General features: G+C 50.9%; 1 protein-coding gene across 1 annotated transcript in view; it reads right to left on the reverse strand.

Moving 5' to 3' along the window:
* The window catches only part of NIN (ninein), a 60,757-nt gene that overhangs the window by 24,520 nt on the left and 21,867 nt on the right, over positions 1-14,370 (reverse strand). Inside the window, exons 5-16 of the mRNA XM_077783879.1 lie at positions 12,424-12,463; positions 11,031-11,218; positions 9,853-9,999; positions 8,781-8,948; positions 7,030-7,166; positions 5,805-5,945; positions 4,910-5,084; positions 4,241-4,351; positions 3,378-3,467; positions 1,522-1,675; positions 1,072-1,193; positions 293-819 (exon numbers count right to left, since the gene is read on the reverse strand). Of these exons, the coding sequence (XP_077640005.1) occupies positions 293-819; positions 1,072-1,193; positions 1,522-1,675; positions 3,378-3,467; positions 4,241-4,351; positions 4,910-5,084; positions 5,805-5,945; positions 7,030-7,166; positions 8,781-8,948; positions 9,853-9,999; positions 11,031-11,218; positions 12,424-12,463 (2,000 nt within the window). The remainder of the gene's footprint in view (positions 1-292; positions 820-1,071; positions 1,194-1,521; positions 1,676-3,377; positions 3,468-4,240; positions 4,352-4,909; positions 5,085-5,804; positions 5,946-7,029; positions 7,167-8,780; positions 8,949-9,852; positions 10,000-11,030; positions 11,219-12,423; positions 12,464-14,370) is intronic.

Genomic DNA, 14,370 nt, shown 5'->3' on the forward strand with positions numbered 1-14,370 from the left:
AATTTTAAAGGGATTTGTGGAGCACAGGGATCCTGAACAGAGCTCGAGTTAATCACGCCTGGTTATGCTTTAACATTATTGCTGCCTCTGGGCGAGCTAAAAATGAATCTAAATCTGCTTGAGAAAGGTCAGAAGAGAAGAAACCCTGGAGAGCAGCCCAGTGCTGTGGAACAGAGCAGGAACAGCACTGGGCAGTCAGGACACTTGGAATTCCCCACCAGGGAAGTGTTTCTGCACTGGGTTCACCTCGGTCACCAGGCTCCAGCCTGTCCCCACCCGAGGTGACACTCACCTTTCCTCCTCCAGCTCCTGCTGGTGCTTCCTCAGCAGCTCTTCCTGGAGCTCCTCCTTCTCCAGGGCGTGCACCTCTGCCAGCCTCTTCAGCTGCTGCTGGAAGCCACGTTCCAGCTCCCCCTTCTCCTCCTGCAGCGTCTGCACCACAACTCTCATCTTTTCTTCCACCCAGACACTGTTTTGGATCAGCTCCTCCCTTTCCTGCCTGAACTTCTCATTCGCCTGCTCCAGCCTGGCCCTGACATCCTCCTCATGCTCCTGCCTCAACAGTTCCTGCAGACTGGCTTTCTCCTCATCGAAATGCATCTGTAATTTGTTTTTCTCCTCGTTGTATTTACAGTCCAGCTTCTCCTGCTGCTCCCTGAACGCGGCTGTCTCTCCCTGCAGCTCTGCTATCTGATTTTTAAGGCCAGTGATCTGATTTTCCATGACATTCATCTCCTCAGCATACTTCTGCCTCATATCCTCTTGCTCCTTCTCCCAGCGGGCTTTTGTCTCATCCAGCTGCTTTTCATAATGGCTCACCTGCAGAAGGGAAAATGGGATGGATTTGTTCATTTTCCACAGAATATTCTACAGGGATGTTTTCCTCAATATTTCCATCTAGTTTTACATATTCATTCTACCGGATATTTTGATTTAAACTTCAGCATCTTATATTTATTTCCCTGGAAAAGAATGCGTAAGTGCTCAGCTTTATTTCTTACTGGGATCATAGAATCCCAAATTGGTTTGGGTGGGAAGGGACCTTAAAGACCATCTCATTCCAGCACTTACTGTGTCTTCAAGCTCCTGTTTGAGGTGATGCAGATCCCTGTGGTGTTGCTCCTTCATCTGCTCAATGGCCATTTCTGCCTCTATGCTCATATTTAATGGGTTGCAGTCTTCTGAACCGAGTCCTTTAGAAATAGTAATCAAGTAATAATTTATATAAATATAAAAGCATGAATTATACAATACATAAATAGATAAAATTCTCAAAAGAATTATTTCATCAGTTCAAATTTGTTGAGCAGCTCTCAAACTCCCATCACAAACACAGCCAAGTAACTGCAAACTTCCACTTCAGCTTCAAAATTGGTCCAGCAGCCACAGTCCAAATGAACATTAACCTCCAAATTAGAGGTGGTGGCCAAGCCTCACTGGGAAGGTTTTCATGGAATGACCTCTAAGATGTTATGAAGAGCTGCAGCCCAGATCTGAGTCCTACAGGAGGGATTTCTTTACCTTGGTCAGGCTCAATCCCGCCGTGGCCGTGACTCTTCATGTCAACGTCAAACTCCTCCGACAGGGAATTTTTCAGGGCAGGCCTGAGTGCTTTGCCTTGGGCACGGTGCTCCTGCAGCTCCGAGTGCAGCTCATCAATCTGGTCCTGCAGCTCCTGACAGCGAGGGCGACAAAAAAAAGCTGAGTGAGAAGGAGCCAAGGCTGCTGAGCACTGACCCGGCCCCACCACAGGACATTCAGGTGGGAATTACAGCACAAAAACTTGTCTATAACCCAGAGTGCCACAGCCTAAGGGGGAATGGCTTCCCACTGCCAGAGGGCAAGGGTGGATGGGATATTGGGAAGGAATTCCTGGCTGGTGAAGGTTTAACAGGAGCTCCAGGGAGTTTTCTCTTTATTCCCTCTTCCTGCTGCTTCCATTTTTTATTTTTCAGCTACATTTTTCTGCAATCCATGGAGGCTTGAGTGTTTTTTCCCAGGCAAAACAAGACAGCTGGAAGTTTCTGAGGGTGGGGAGGCCCTGGAATAGAATTCCCTGAGAAGCTGTGGTTGCCCCTGGATCCCCAGGTTGGACATTGGGGCTTGGAGCACCCTGGGATGGTAGAAGGTGTCCCTGCCATGGCAAGAGGTGGAACAAGATGGTTTTTAAGGTCCCTTTCAATCCAAACCATTCCGGGAGATTCTCTGATGATTCTACAATACCAAACTCTCAAAGGTGAAGGTTTAACAGGAGCTCCAGGGAGTTTTCTCTTTATTCCCTTTTCCTGTGACCTTTTATTAAAAAGCAGCTTTAGTAACATTTCCAAACAGTTGGGAAATGCCTCCTCAAACACCATCTACTTGAAAAATCAAATCAGAAGCAAAAGATCAAATTAGGAAAGAGATCCCCTCATTACTGTATTTACCATCTGGTCCTTCCTCCTGCCTGCCAGAGGAACATCCCCAGGGTTTGTGCCAAGAGCTGTGCACTCCACTCCAGGAACAGCAGTTATTGAGGAAAACAACTCCCTCAATGTGCAAACACAGAATCCTGAAAGGCCCAGGAAGTGAACCTTGAGTACCGATTTACATCTGCCATCCTCAAAAGGAGAAAAATCAGCTGCATATCGAGAAGTATTGATTCAACTCCTATTTCTAGACAATTTTTGCTTTTAAACTGCAGCTTCCTAAGAGAGCTGCTGTGCTGTTTCCAATCCAACAGCAAAGGCAGCTCTTTATTGAATAGAAATCATCCTGCAGAACAGAGTACATAATTACAAAATGGTTTGGGTTGGAAGGGATTCCCAAGATCATCCCATTCCACCCCTGCCATGGCAGGGACACCTTCCACTATCCCAGGGTGCTCCAAGCCCCACCCAACCCAGCCAGGGACACTTCCAGGGATCCAGGGGCAGCCACAGCTGCTCTGGACAACAGATGAGCAGATATCAGAAAGCAGATGTGTAAATGGAAAACCTGCAGGCTCACCCTAAAGTCTTTTAAGTCCACAAGATGAAAGAGAAAGCAAACTTTCTATTCTCAGGTGTATTTAAAAACAAAACAAAACAAAACGGGTCTGAATACCAGCAAAATGTGGATGTATCTTATTTCTCCTCTATGTTCCTGCAACTCTGAATTCACAGGGCTCCACGGATCCTCTCCCAGCCCACAGCTCAGCCAGTGGGTTCTGTGGGAAAAGCTTTCCAGCCTGCCTCGTGCTGCTGTTGGCAGTGAGGATGTGGCACCTGGGGAATGCTTCGTGCAGGGCTTGGCAGTGCTGGGGGAACGGCTGGGCTCAATCTCAGAGGGATTTTCCAACCTAAATGGCTCTGGGATGTTCCTGGTGGACGCAGGAGCCAGGGCTCAGCCCCACTTACCCTGCACTGCTGCTCGTACTCGCTCCTCATCTGGGCCAGCCTCTCCTCCTGCAGGAAAAACTCTGCACTGGTGGGATCCAGGTCACCAAACTGGAACACAGGAATGGAATGTCCAGTTATCCACCCACCCTGCAGCCCTGCTCAGGACAGCATGGGTGCCGTTCCAAGCAGCCCTGCAGCCTGCACTCCCCTCTCTCCACTCTGGGTTTTTATTTTAAATAAAGAAAGTCTGCTTTCCTCCTAGCAGGGAATGAGTAACTTCCCCAAAAAACCTGTCTGCCATCTAGCACAGCTCTCGTGCTCATTCTGATTCCAGATCACAGCTTTCTACCTTAGCATATGCACATCTCAGTGTGGTAAATAATGCCAAGCTTTAAAGAAGGCTGGAAATCCCAATATTTGAACCTTAGGCTATGGCTGCACGAAGTTAAACATCTTTGGAGAAGCTGATATTCTGAAAGTTTAAATGTAATACAGCCATGAACAGCTGGTCATCTCGATTTTCACCTATTTCCATCAGTGATGCCATGTCAAACCTCACTCCTCCTGCATCATCTTTTCCCTGGAAAGGACCTGCAATGTGGACCCATCCAAAACTCTGTGCTGGGAAAAAAGAAATCCCTGCAGATCTGCAGGATGATTGCTTCATTCTAAGGCTCCCTGCTTTAACTAGAATAAAATTACAGTTTAAGGTGGAATATCTGTATTTTCCTTAGGTGGGAGGCAGTCCATGTCACCAAGGCAGGCTGTGCCTAGATAATCTGGATAAAGACCCCAAGAGCCTCTGTTAAACTGGCAGCTAGAATGTAGCAACTCAAAAGTGATTTAATTCTGAAACCCCACCGGGAAAAGGGGGATTTTACCTTCTCAGCCAGGACATTTTCCAGGTTCCTCTGCAGTTTGCTTGCCAGACTTTCACACTCAGCCAGTTTTTCTCCCGTTTCCAAGAGCTCGTTTTCCAGGCGGCTGTTTTCCTGGACCAAACAAAAAAACCCACAACAGATCAGCACTTGGAGGAGGAAAAATCACGTGTTAACTCATCAAAATAAGGGTAACTCTCAATTAAGACAAAGCATGACATATTTCAAGCTTCAGGTGATGACAGGAATTATGAATCCACTCACACACAACCCACTCCTGCCACAGCGAGAGTGAACACTGGATTTTGATAAATGATGAAAAGGCTTAGCAGCAAGTTTGCTTTGGATGGTCTGTTTGTTTTTAAAAGAGGATTTTAAACTCGATCGAGATGTTTTATCTCCTGGCTGTGCACACACACACACACTCTGCATGTGATGGCAGCAGAGATTTGAACTGGAGGTTAGGAATCCATGAACAACCCATCGAAGTGCCCCAAACACCAATTCTCATGGACACTCCTCTCTGTCTTGCTGCTTCAATGACTTTTGGCTAAGTCATAGCTCAACATAGCCCAGAACTCATCCTTTCAACATGGACTGCAAAGTCACTCCCCTTCCCAGAGTATTCCTGGTTTTTTGGGGGAAATCCGGCCTATGCTTAGTCCCTGTTACCTTCAGGGCCAGGGCCAGGCGGTCTCTGATGTAGTTCTCATCCGTTTTCAGCTTTTCAATCTCCTGCTCCAGCTCCAGCCTCTGTTTGTTGGCCTGCTGCAGGATCTGCTCCCGCTCTCTGTGCAGCTCGTTCTTCAGGGCACCCACTCGCTCCTTGTACTCCTCATCCAGCTTCCTGCCAGGGGACAGGGGCTTGTTAGAGCAACAGGGGGACAAACTGTTGGAATCTGTGGTGTTGATGATTCTGAGATTGTAAAAGTCTCTGTCTGTCAGCCCCCTGCCAAAGCAGAAGCCATCATTGGTCTGTGCTGGTTTCCAGGTTGTTTATTCTGTTGATCTCTCACATGTTCTGCTGCCCTGCCCAGCTCTGTCCTGCAGGGCAGCGTGTGGGGCTCTGCCCTCAGTGGGATGTGACAAACATTAAATACCAGAAACTCCCTGGGCTGGATTTACAAGAACGTGCCAATATCTGTCACCTACGTTGGACAGTGTGTCCCCAGCCTGAGCCAACAGAAAAATGCCAACACCACAGTGAGACATGGAGGGCATGAAGGAGGAGAAAAAGGACAAGGCACACCCAATTTCCTCCATCTTGTCCCCTTTGGACCCCTAATCTAGATTCCTAAAATTTTACTTTTGCACCTGTGCCACACTTAATTATTACTGATATCAAACACTCAGAGCTGGTAATTCATGCTGTAAGATTGAAAACTCTTTTCCATGGACAGAGATCACAGCCAGTGTCTCTGGGGGCTCTGTCCAGGGGGGCTCCTGACCCCTGCCAGGGTCCCAGGGCAGCCAGAGGGAAGCTCTGGATTCCAACAAACACTGCTGGGGGAGAAGCTGGGTGGTCACCAAGTCCCAGGAGGAGGGATGGGTGGCCCAGATGCCCCACCTGAGGTTGTACTCGTTGCGGCGCTCGATGGCGGCGTGGTGATCGTCCACTTCCGAGGCCATCAGGGATTTCAGCTTCTCCGCCTTTTCCAGGTCTGAGCGCAGCTTCTCCTTCTCCCTGGCCACCTGGTCAAACCTCTCCCTGGGCAGAGCAGAGCACAGCCAGCCTGAATTAGGGGTCAGCCCTCACTGCTCCCCCAAAAAGGGGATTTGAAATGTCAGAGAAGAAGCTTGGAAAGATCTCCAAGGGTCTCATCAACTGGATTTGAACCTGTACCCAACCAGCTCTTGGTGTCCCCACATATCCAGAGACCTCAACACTTGAGACCCTCAGCTGTGGTCCAGCCCCCCAGTTCAAATCCTGAAATGGTTTGGGTTGGAATGGACCTTCAAAACCCTCTTATTCCAGACTCTGCCATGGCAGGGACCACTTCCACTGTCCCAGGCTGTTCCAAGCCCTGTCCAGCCTGGCCTTGGGCACTGCCAGGGATCCAGGGGCAGCCACAGATGCTCAGAGCAACCTGTGCCAGGGCTTCCCCACCCTCCCAGCCAGGAATACATGAATACAGGAATACTATTCCATCCATCCCTACCCTGTGGCAGTGGGAGCCATTCCCTGTGTCCTGTCCCTCCATCCCTTGTCCCCAGTCCCTCTCCAGCTCTCCTGGAGCCCCTTCAGGCCCTGCAAGGGGCTCTGAGCTCTCCCTGGACCCTCCTTTTTCGACAGAGAAACCTGCACAGTGAGTCTAGCACAAAGACAAACTGTGTTGATTTTCAAAGGAAAACCAGGGGAATTTACAGTGGGTTTGTACCTCACCTCCACATTTACCACATGGCAGAACCTCTGCAATGCCCCAGATCAGTTTGGATTAAAGGCAATGAAGCTCCACCAGCCTCTGCCCTGAGCTGCACGTTCCTCGGCCATCAATGACCACTGTGGACAGCAGTGACCACTCCCAGACTGCCAACAGCCTGCTTCTTCCATTTTTTATTTTTCAGCTACATTTTTATGCAATCCATGGACATTTGAGTGTTTTTTTCCAGGCAAAACAAGACAGCTGGAAGTTCCTGAGCACTCCAACAGAGAACTGAGCCTTCCAGTGCCACCCAGTGCCCCTGGGATCATCACCACCCCTGAGCTGCTCCCTCAGCTCCTGCTTGGCCAAGCAAAGCAGGAAGCAGCACATCCACATCCACATCCACACCCAGCCATCCCTGAGACTCACATCAGGTGCCTGATCTCTGCTTTGAAGCTGGCCAGGGCTGCCTGGTGGACCCCGTTCTTGGTGATGAGGAGCTCGTTCTCCAGCGCCAGCGTCAGCTCCGTCAGGTTCACCTTCCCATCCAAGCTGAAATCCAGAGCCTGTGGAAACAAGGAGGCCTTGGAGCAGGGTGAGCTTCCTGCAGGAGCCTGGAGCCATTTGTGCAGGCATTGACAGGCCAGAACGAGCAGGCTCAGAAGAGATCTTTGCTGGCTAATTAATCTGTCACAGATGCCCCCAGGGCAATGAACCAGACATCTCTGCCACCTCCCTACAACAGAGCTGCTGAGGAGATGGGAAGTGTCCTGCTCTTGCTGCAAGACCAACAGGAAATTAAGGCCAGGACTGATGAATTGCATTAATTCCCTGCAGGATCCAACGAGACTGAGCTTTGCACGGATCAGCTGCTGCCAGGAGGTGCTTGGGGATGTCTGTGTCAAACAAAACCAGCTCTTGCAACACAGGCAACACAGAAACAGCCCTGCAGGAAGGGTTTGATGGTGAGGATCTCACCTCTCAGAAAACAAGTTATCAGCAGCAGCTGCTTGGAATTTTGTAAAATCCCAGAGTGGTTTAGGTTGGAAGAGACATTAAAGGTCATCCAGTCCCAGCCCCTGCCATGGGCAGGGACACCTTCCACTATCCCAGGCTGCTCCAAGCATTGAAGAAAGGCCTCTTCTTTCCCTGGAAGTGTTCAAAACCCCTATGGATGTGGATAGGGTTTAGTGGTGAACAAGGGCTAAGCTGACAGCTGGACTTTGCCAACCTAACCCTGCAGGAACACAAAGCAAAGCACTTGTGGTGGGGCTGAAACACTGCAGACACTGGAGAAACCATCCCACTGACACCAGCACAGAGCAGTTTTCCAGTGGAAAGCAACAAAAGTGTAGGTGGACACACAAATCTGGTGAAGGTGGTGCCACCTTCCCAACCAGTGCGAGGTGATGGGTGGGTTTTAAATCCTGAGCCATGGCAGAGGTTACTCCAGCCTGGCTGCTCTCTCCCCACATGGATATTTAAAAGCCAGGAGAATCACACTCATCATTGTTTGGAATCCAGTGATGGTCACATGAAATTATCTTCTCCCACCCACAGCTTCTAACGAGATGGACAGGGATGGATTTATTCAGGTGCCTGATTTCATCCCCATCACCCTTTTTACTCTGTCTAATGGAACACTGAGGACTGGGCAGGGTTTCAAGGGCTGTCCTCCACCTCAGCACAAGCAATAATTCAGGTCACCCCAGTGCTGAGAGGTTTGCAGGTGCAGCTATTCAGAGAGGAAAAGGAATTAAATTACTTCCTAACAAATATAGGTGACCTCTTCAAGCTGGGCTGGAAATCAGAGTGTATTTTTATCATTAGCTGCTTGTTCTCTGGGATGCACCATAAAGGAAATGATTGGAAACTTCCCAGAACTCTTGTCACTAACACTGGGAATTTTTATAGAATGGCTTGGGCTGGAATAGATCTTAATGATCATCCAGTTCCCTGCCATGTGCAGGGACACCTTCCACTAGCCCAGGTTGCTGCAAGCCCTGTCCAACTTGGCCTTGAACACTTCCAGGGATGGACAAGCCACAGCTTCTCTGTGGGAAGTTTTAAAAGGGGAAAAACCAGGGACTTTGGAAAGGAAAAAACAAAAAATAACTCAGCGTCTAACACAGGGAGAAAAAAATCCCCATAACTGAGGGTGAGATGCAGCTGGGGGTTACCTTCAGGATCTCCTGGCTGTTCTCTATGCCCTCCTGGTGCCAGCAGTCCAGGACCCCCTCCACGCAGCCGTAGCCCATGCCATCATCCAGGCTGGAGAAGAGGGAGAAGCCGACGGTGCTGGGCATGGCCGAGGGGGTGGTCGTGCGTCTGCCGCTCTCGTCGAAGGACTGGGAGAGAGGATGAGGAGGAGGATGATGATGTGACAGGGCAAAGGCAGTGCCCACAGGGGTTTAGCAACAGAATTTCCCTAGCACTGCTCCAGAGATTAAGGATTAAGCTCTGTTTTTCCTCGCTGCCAAGCAAAAGTCGCCACTGACCTCGCGGCGCCGGGGCACAAGCAGGCGCTCGGGATTTAAAACAAATCCCAGGAGGAGCAATTTTTCATTGCTCCAGAAGGGTTTTCCACTGCTCATTTTTAGGTTTGGAATGTCACTTTCCCGAAAACAGCTGCAGGGAGCACTTGTAGAGTGGTTTGGGTAGAGCCCTCAGCCTCCAGGCAAAGCCAGGGAGTAGATTTCAAACTTTCTCAGAAAAAAAAGCAAAATTGGAGTAGAGATGTGGGACCTGCATGTCCCCAGCCTATCCCAGGCAGTGCTTCCCCCTGCACCCAGTTTATACTGGATGCCCCATCCTGGAAGTGTTCCAGGCCAGGCTGGACAGACCTTGGAGCACCCTGGGAGAGTGGAAGGTGCCCTTGCCCATGGCAGGGGGCTGGAATGAGCTTTAAGGTCCCTTCCAAAACAAACAACCCTGGAATTCTACAAGGCTCTACCAGTTACACACTGCACTCCACAGGTTGCCAGAGCCCTCTCCAAGCCCTAAAACTTCGAAGGGAGCCATGTCCCCTTTCCCATGAGGGTGTTCTCTGTTTTATCACCTCCAAAAGAGCTTTTTCTGAGCAAGAATTTGAAATTTTGGAGCAGGGTATGCAGCAGCTCACTGCCACCACCTCCTGCCTCAAGCTGCCCCTGCAGGGACAGACACTGAGGAAGAGGAGGAGACAGCTGGGTGGGAATTGTTCAGGAATTCTCCTGCTCCTTTTACCCCAGGATTCACCTCTCACTTTCTCACCTGCATGGAGAGGTGTCGTTTCAGCTGCCGGTACGGAGTAGATGCTGAAGGTGTGAGAGATTTCCCATTTCTAAACAGGCCATAAAAGAAGTCCTCTATGCTCATGGTCCCATCTTGTTCCAGGTTATGGAGCACCTCTTCAAGCACCTGCAAGGAGACACAAATCACATAAAAGGCCAAAAAAAATCTGGCACAGAGCAAACATCCTATTCCCAAGGCTCCAAAAAGAGCAAAGCAAGAGCTATCTGTTACATCAGCCTGACATATTTCCATATTCTCCACGTGGAAAACTGCAGGTACAATACACCATGAAAAAAAAGCTCCTGGTCATTTTGGAGCTGCTGTTTAATGAAGCAGCAGGGAAAAAAAAAAAAAACAAAACTCATTTCATTCTGCTCCTGAGACAGTGTGACCTCAGGAATTCAGCTCAATGTACTGAGACAGATGCCAAACCCTGAGCAGCACAAAGTGACCAGGCAAAAAAAAAAACAAACCCTAAGACACTGCAAGGTTATCATAAATCTGTTTGATGCTTCAGGGCATGCTGCTTTCTCAAAAGTAGGACTGGAGATGTGCAGATTAGTCCCTCACTGTTTCTTTGTCTACAGTTTATCTTTTCCATTGCCTTAAAACCCTAAAAACATTTCACTGGGAATGCTGCAAAGGAATACCTATTTTGTGGAGGAAATTAATACAAGCCATGTTATCTTAAGATGCAAAAAATCTGATTTTTTTAATAATACTAAATCCTAAATTGACAAGAGCTTTTTTTTTTTTGGTTAGATTTCATTTTCTTGTGGGCTCTTGCTGCAGGACAGAAACACCCACAGGCCTTCACAAAGTCAAAAGTAAGCACCTATGAATATTTTACCTATATTTACTGTCTAGCTAGAAAATTCCTAGGATTAAGGAGACATGCTTGGAATCCAAGCCATGCTTTTCCATTCCACATCCCCCTGTGGCTGCGTGAGGAGACACGCCACACTTCGGGCTGGCAGCTGCCTTCTCCTAGAGCACCCTGATGGTTTGGGACCAAAAACCTCGCTGGAAAACCAACAGCTGGAGCTGGAAACCCCTTTCCAAGTAGCCACCTGTGCTTGTGGTGAATCCCAGGAGGGATTTTGGGGGCCCACACTAAATCCCAGGCAGGGACAGCGGTGGGACGGGTGGTCGCTCACCTCCCCGGCCGCCGCGTGCAGCCCGTACTGCTCACAGATGGAAACCAGCTTCTTCCTGTTCAGGTGGCCATCCCTGGTGATGCCCAGGTGCTCACAGACCTCCTGAAGCTTCTCCTCGATCCAGTCTGGGCTCGGGGAGGCGCCAGGGGAGGAGTTCAGGTCGTCCGGGTTCCAGAAGCGCAGCTGCCCTGCAATGGGGGAGATTGCTCCGGAGGCTGCAGCGAGGACCAGAAGATCTGGGGGTTCTGCACCCCACAGGGAGCCTGCTGCTGCTCTGCAGAACCCAAGGGATCACTTGTCTGGGTTCATCCTGCTCAGAGCCCACTCTGGATTTTAGGATGTGGATGCTGGTCCCAGCAGTATCAGGCTCTGGCAGAAGGTTCTGCTCAGCATTTCGCTCACTTGTGCCACCAGGGGAAGGAGCCTCGTGTCCACAGAACCATGGAATTGCTGAGGTGGGGAAAAAAAACCTCCAAGACCATTGAGTCCAGCTGTTCCCTGGCCAGCTGGAACAGTTAGACTCCATGGTCTAAGAGGCCAAGGCCACCACTGCCCCGTGTCCCCAAGTGCCACGTGCACACAGCTTTTCACCCCCCCAGGGATGGGGACTCCCAGTGCCTGACCAGCTGCAGACTGACCAGCAGCTGGATTGTGGCCAGGAGGATCTTTGGGAACGTGGATGAGTCTGATGGCCAACAGGGGCTGCAGAGCAGCAGAGCTTCCTCAGCTGCTGGAACAGATGGGAAAGGGACCCCTCCCTTCCCTGGGCTGCTATGGGATCAAGGGAGCTGCAAGGCCACCTCCTGGGGCTGGAAAAGCAGATTTAGGAGAAGAAACGTGGCCTCTTTGGATGGGGTTAGAGAGCGGCTGAAATATGGAAGAGAAAGATGTAGTTAAGAGGAAGATTTTGGTGATGAAGATAGTAAAACACTGGCACAGGTTGCTCAGGGAAATTTCCTATCCCTGGAAGTGTCCAAGGCCTGGTTGGGCAGCACTTGGATAACCTGGGATAGTGGAAGGTGTCTCTGCCCACGGCACGGGGTGGAACTGCTTTAAGATCCCTTCCAAACCATTCCAGGATTTTTTAATTCTGTGACAATTAAGGAACATTTAATGACTGGTCCCTGCTGACATCTAGTGCCCACCACACTCCACTACATCCAGAGCCCCCCGGGGCAGGAGTGGGACCAGGACAGAGGTCAGGGAGAGCAGGAACACCCACAGCAGGATGAGGAGGGCAGAAGGGATATGGCGCTTTAGCTTTCATGCCCAGCTGCACCTTCCTGAGCTCTGCACCACCAGGCTGGGATGCTCCACACACCCAGAGCCCCTCTGAGCCCTCTTGAAAGCTGCAGTGAGAATAAGCACAGCCAGTGCTGCTCTCTGCTCTTACCCTCAGCCTCGTACTCCTCGCTGCCGCGCGTCTTCCAGTGCTGGGGAGAAAACAAAAGGTGCCCGAGTTATTGCTTGCAGGACATCCCCTGAATGAAAGAGACTCTGGGATCAGCATCCGAGGAGCTGCAGGGCTCCAGCAGTGCTGCCAGGCTTTCATCTCCCTGCAGGCTGGGCTGCCAATCCAGGGCTCTTTGATCCTGCCTTGTCCTGGCACGGGTGGCTCCCCAGCAGGAGAAGCCCCAACCCCAGCAAGGACCCAGCAGAGGGGACAGATCAGAGCCTGGCAGGGTGTGGGGAGCCAGGGAGAGCTGTGCCCTCGGAGCAAACCATGCTGCTTTTCTTTGAGGGATTGATGGTTGAGGGGATGGGGCTGCAGGGATGATCACAGAGCTGGGTTATCCTTTTCTTCCAGCACTTTATTTTCCCCCACACTCAGCCCAGCCAAATTCAAACCTCCTGCACTAAATACAGCCCTGTATCAGGAGAGAGCTTTGCTGTCAACAAGCCTTTCACTGAGCTTAACAAAGGGGAAAAACACCCACTCTCTGGTGGTCTTAAACCACCCTGCTCCCTCTGGCATCATCCCATCAGCTCAGGCAGTAACCAGGAGCAAAAGTACAGCATTGAAGGTGATTTCCTCATGTACTACACGCTGTCTCATCCCTGCCACCCTTGTAGCAGCCCAGGGTATTTACTCCCACGTGATGCTCCACAACATGAACTTCTGGTTCAGCAGTGGCAGATGTTGCTCCTGCAGTGGTACAAGTGGACGGTTCTGCCTGCACGTGACTGATGGATTTGGAGTCAAAGTCACCCAGGACACAAAGAGGCTCTAAATCACCACAGAAAAGTTCAGGGCTTCTCATTCAGATTACAGCTAAAAGCCATTAATCTACAACGTTGCCATGGAAACTGAATTAAGTCACTGGACTGTTTTTAGCTCTGCTGCTGTTCCCGTTTCAGCTGCAGGACCAGGCAAGGGCCCTTCGCTGCCTCAGCATCCCAATGTCCCAGGAGGGACAAAAAGCAGGAGCTGAGGCAACGGGTACCATTAAATCCCATCCCTGGAAGTTTTTTTACAAAAAGAATGGCAGAGCCCTGGCACAGGGTGCCCAGAGAAGCTGTGGCTGCCCCTGGATCCCTGGCAGTGCCCAAGGCCAGGCTGGATGGGGTTTGGAGCAGCCTGGGATGGTGGAAGGTGCCCCTGCCCATGGAGGGGGGTGGAACTGGATGGGCTTTAAGGTTCCTTCCAACCCAAACCATTCTGGGACTCTGTGATAAACTGCTATCTGAAAATGCAGAAAACTTTGCACAGAGAGAGGGTTGGCTTGGGTGCCAGAGCTAGCACCCTGCAGCCACCCACGCTCATCCTTGGGGACACTGAGGGGAGCCTGGCAGCGATGCTCAGAGGGCAGATCCTCCGTCTCCAAGTCTTTCTGCATGAGCAACACACACACTTTTACACAGAATCAGGTTAATTGAGCAGCAGACCCCCCCCACTTCAACCACCTCCAGCAAAACCACACAAGCTGCTGCTGTCCCATCCCTGCAAGCGTTCAAAGCCAGGCTGGACAGGGCTTGGAGCAGCCTGGGATGCTGGAAGTTGTCCCTGCCACGGCAGGGATGGGATGGGATGAGCTTTAAGCTCCCCTTCCAACCCAAACCACTCTGGGATTCTACAAAACCACAACCAACAACCCACAGAGGCTGAACAAAGCCAGGGGGGTTTGGGGCTGGCACCCCCAGAAACGACCCCGGGGCGCTCGTGTGACCCCCCCTCCCTCCGGGGTCCCTTTGTCCCCTTGCAGCGGTGGCCGACCCCGAGCCCCCAGCACACAAAGAGGGGCTGGGGAGGGTGGGACACCCCGATGTCACCACTCATTGTCCCCTAGCCCCAGCAGGGCTACAGCTGGCCCCGGGTCAGATGCCAGGGACGCGTTATCCC

The sequence above is a fragment of the Lonchura striata genome, chromosome 6, assembly GCF_046129695.1.
Source record: "Lonchura striata isolate bLonStr1 chromosome 6, bLonStr1.mat, whole genome shotgun sequence".
NCBI lineage: Eukaryota > Metazoa > Chordata > Aves > Passeriformes > Estrildidae > Lonchura > Lonchura striata.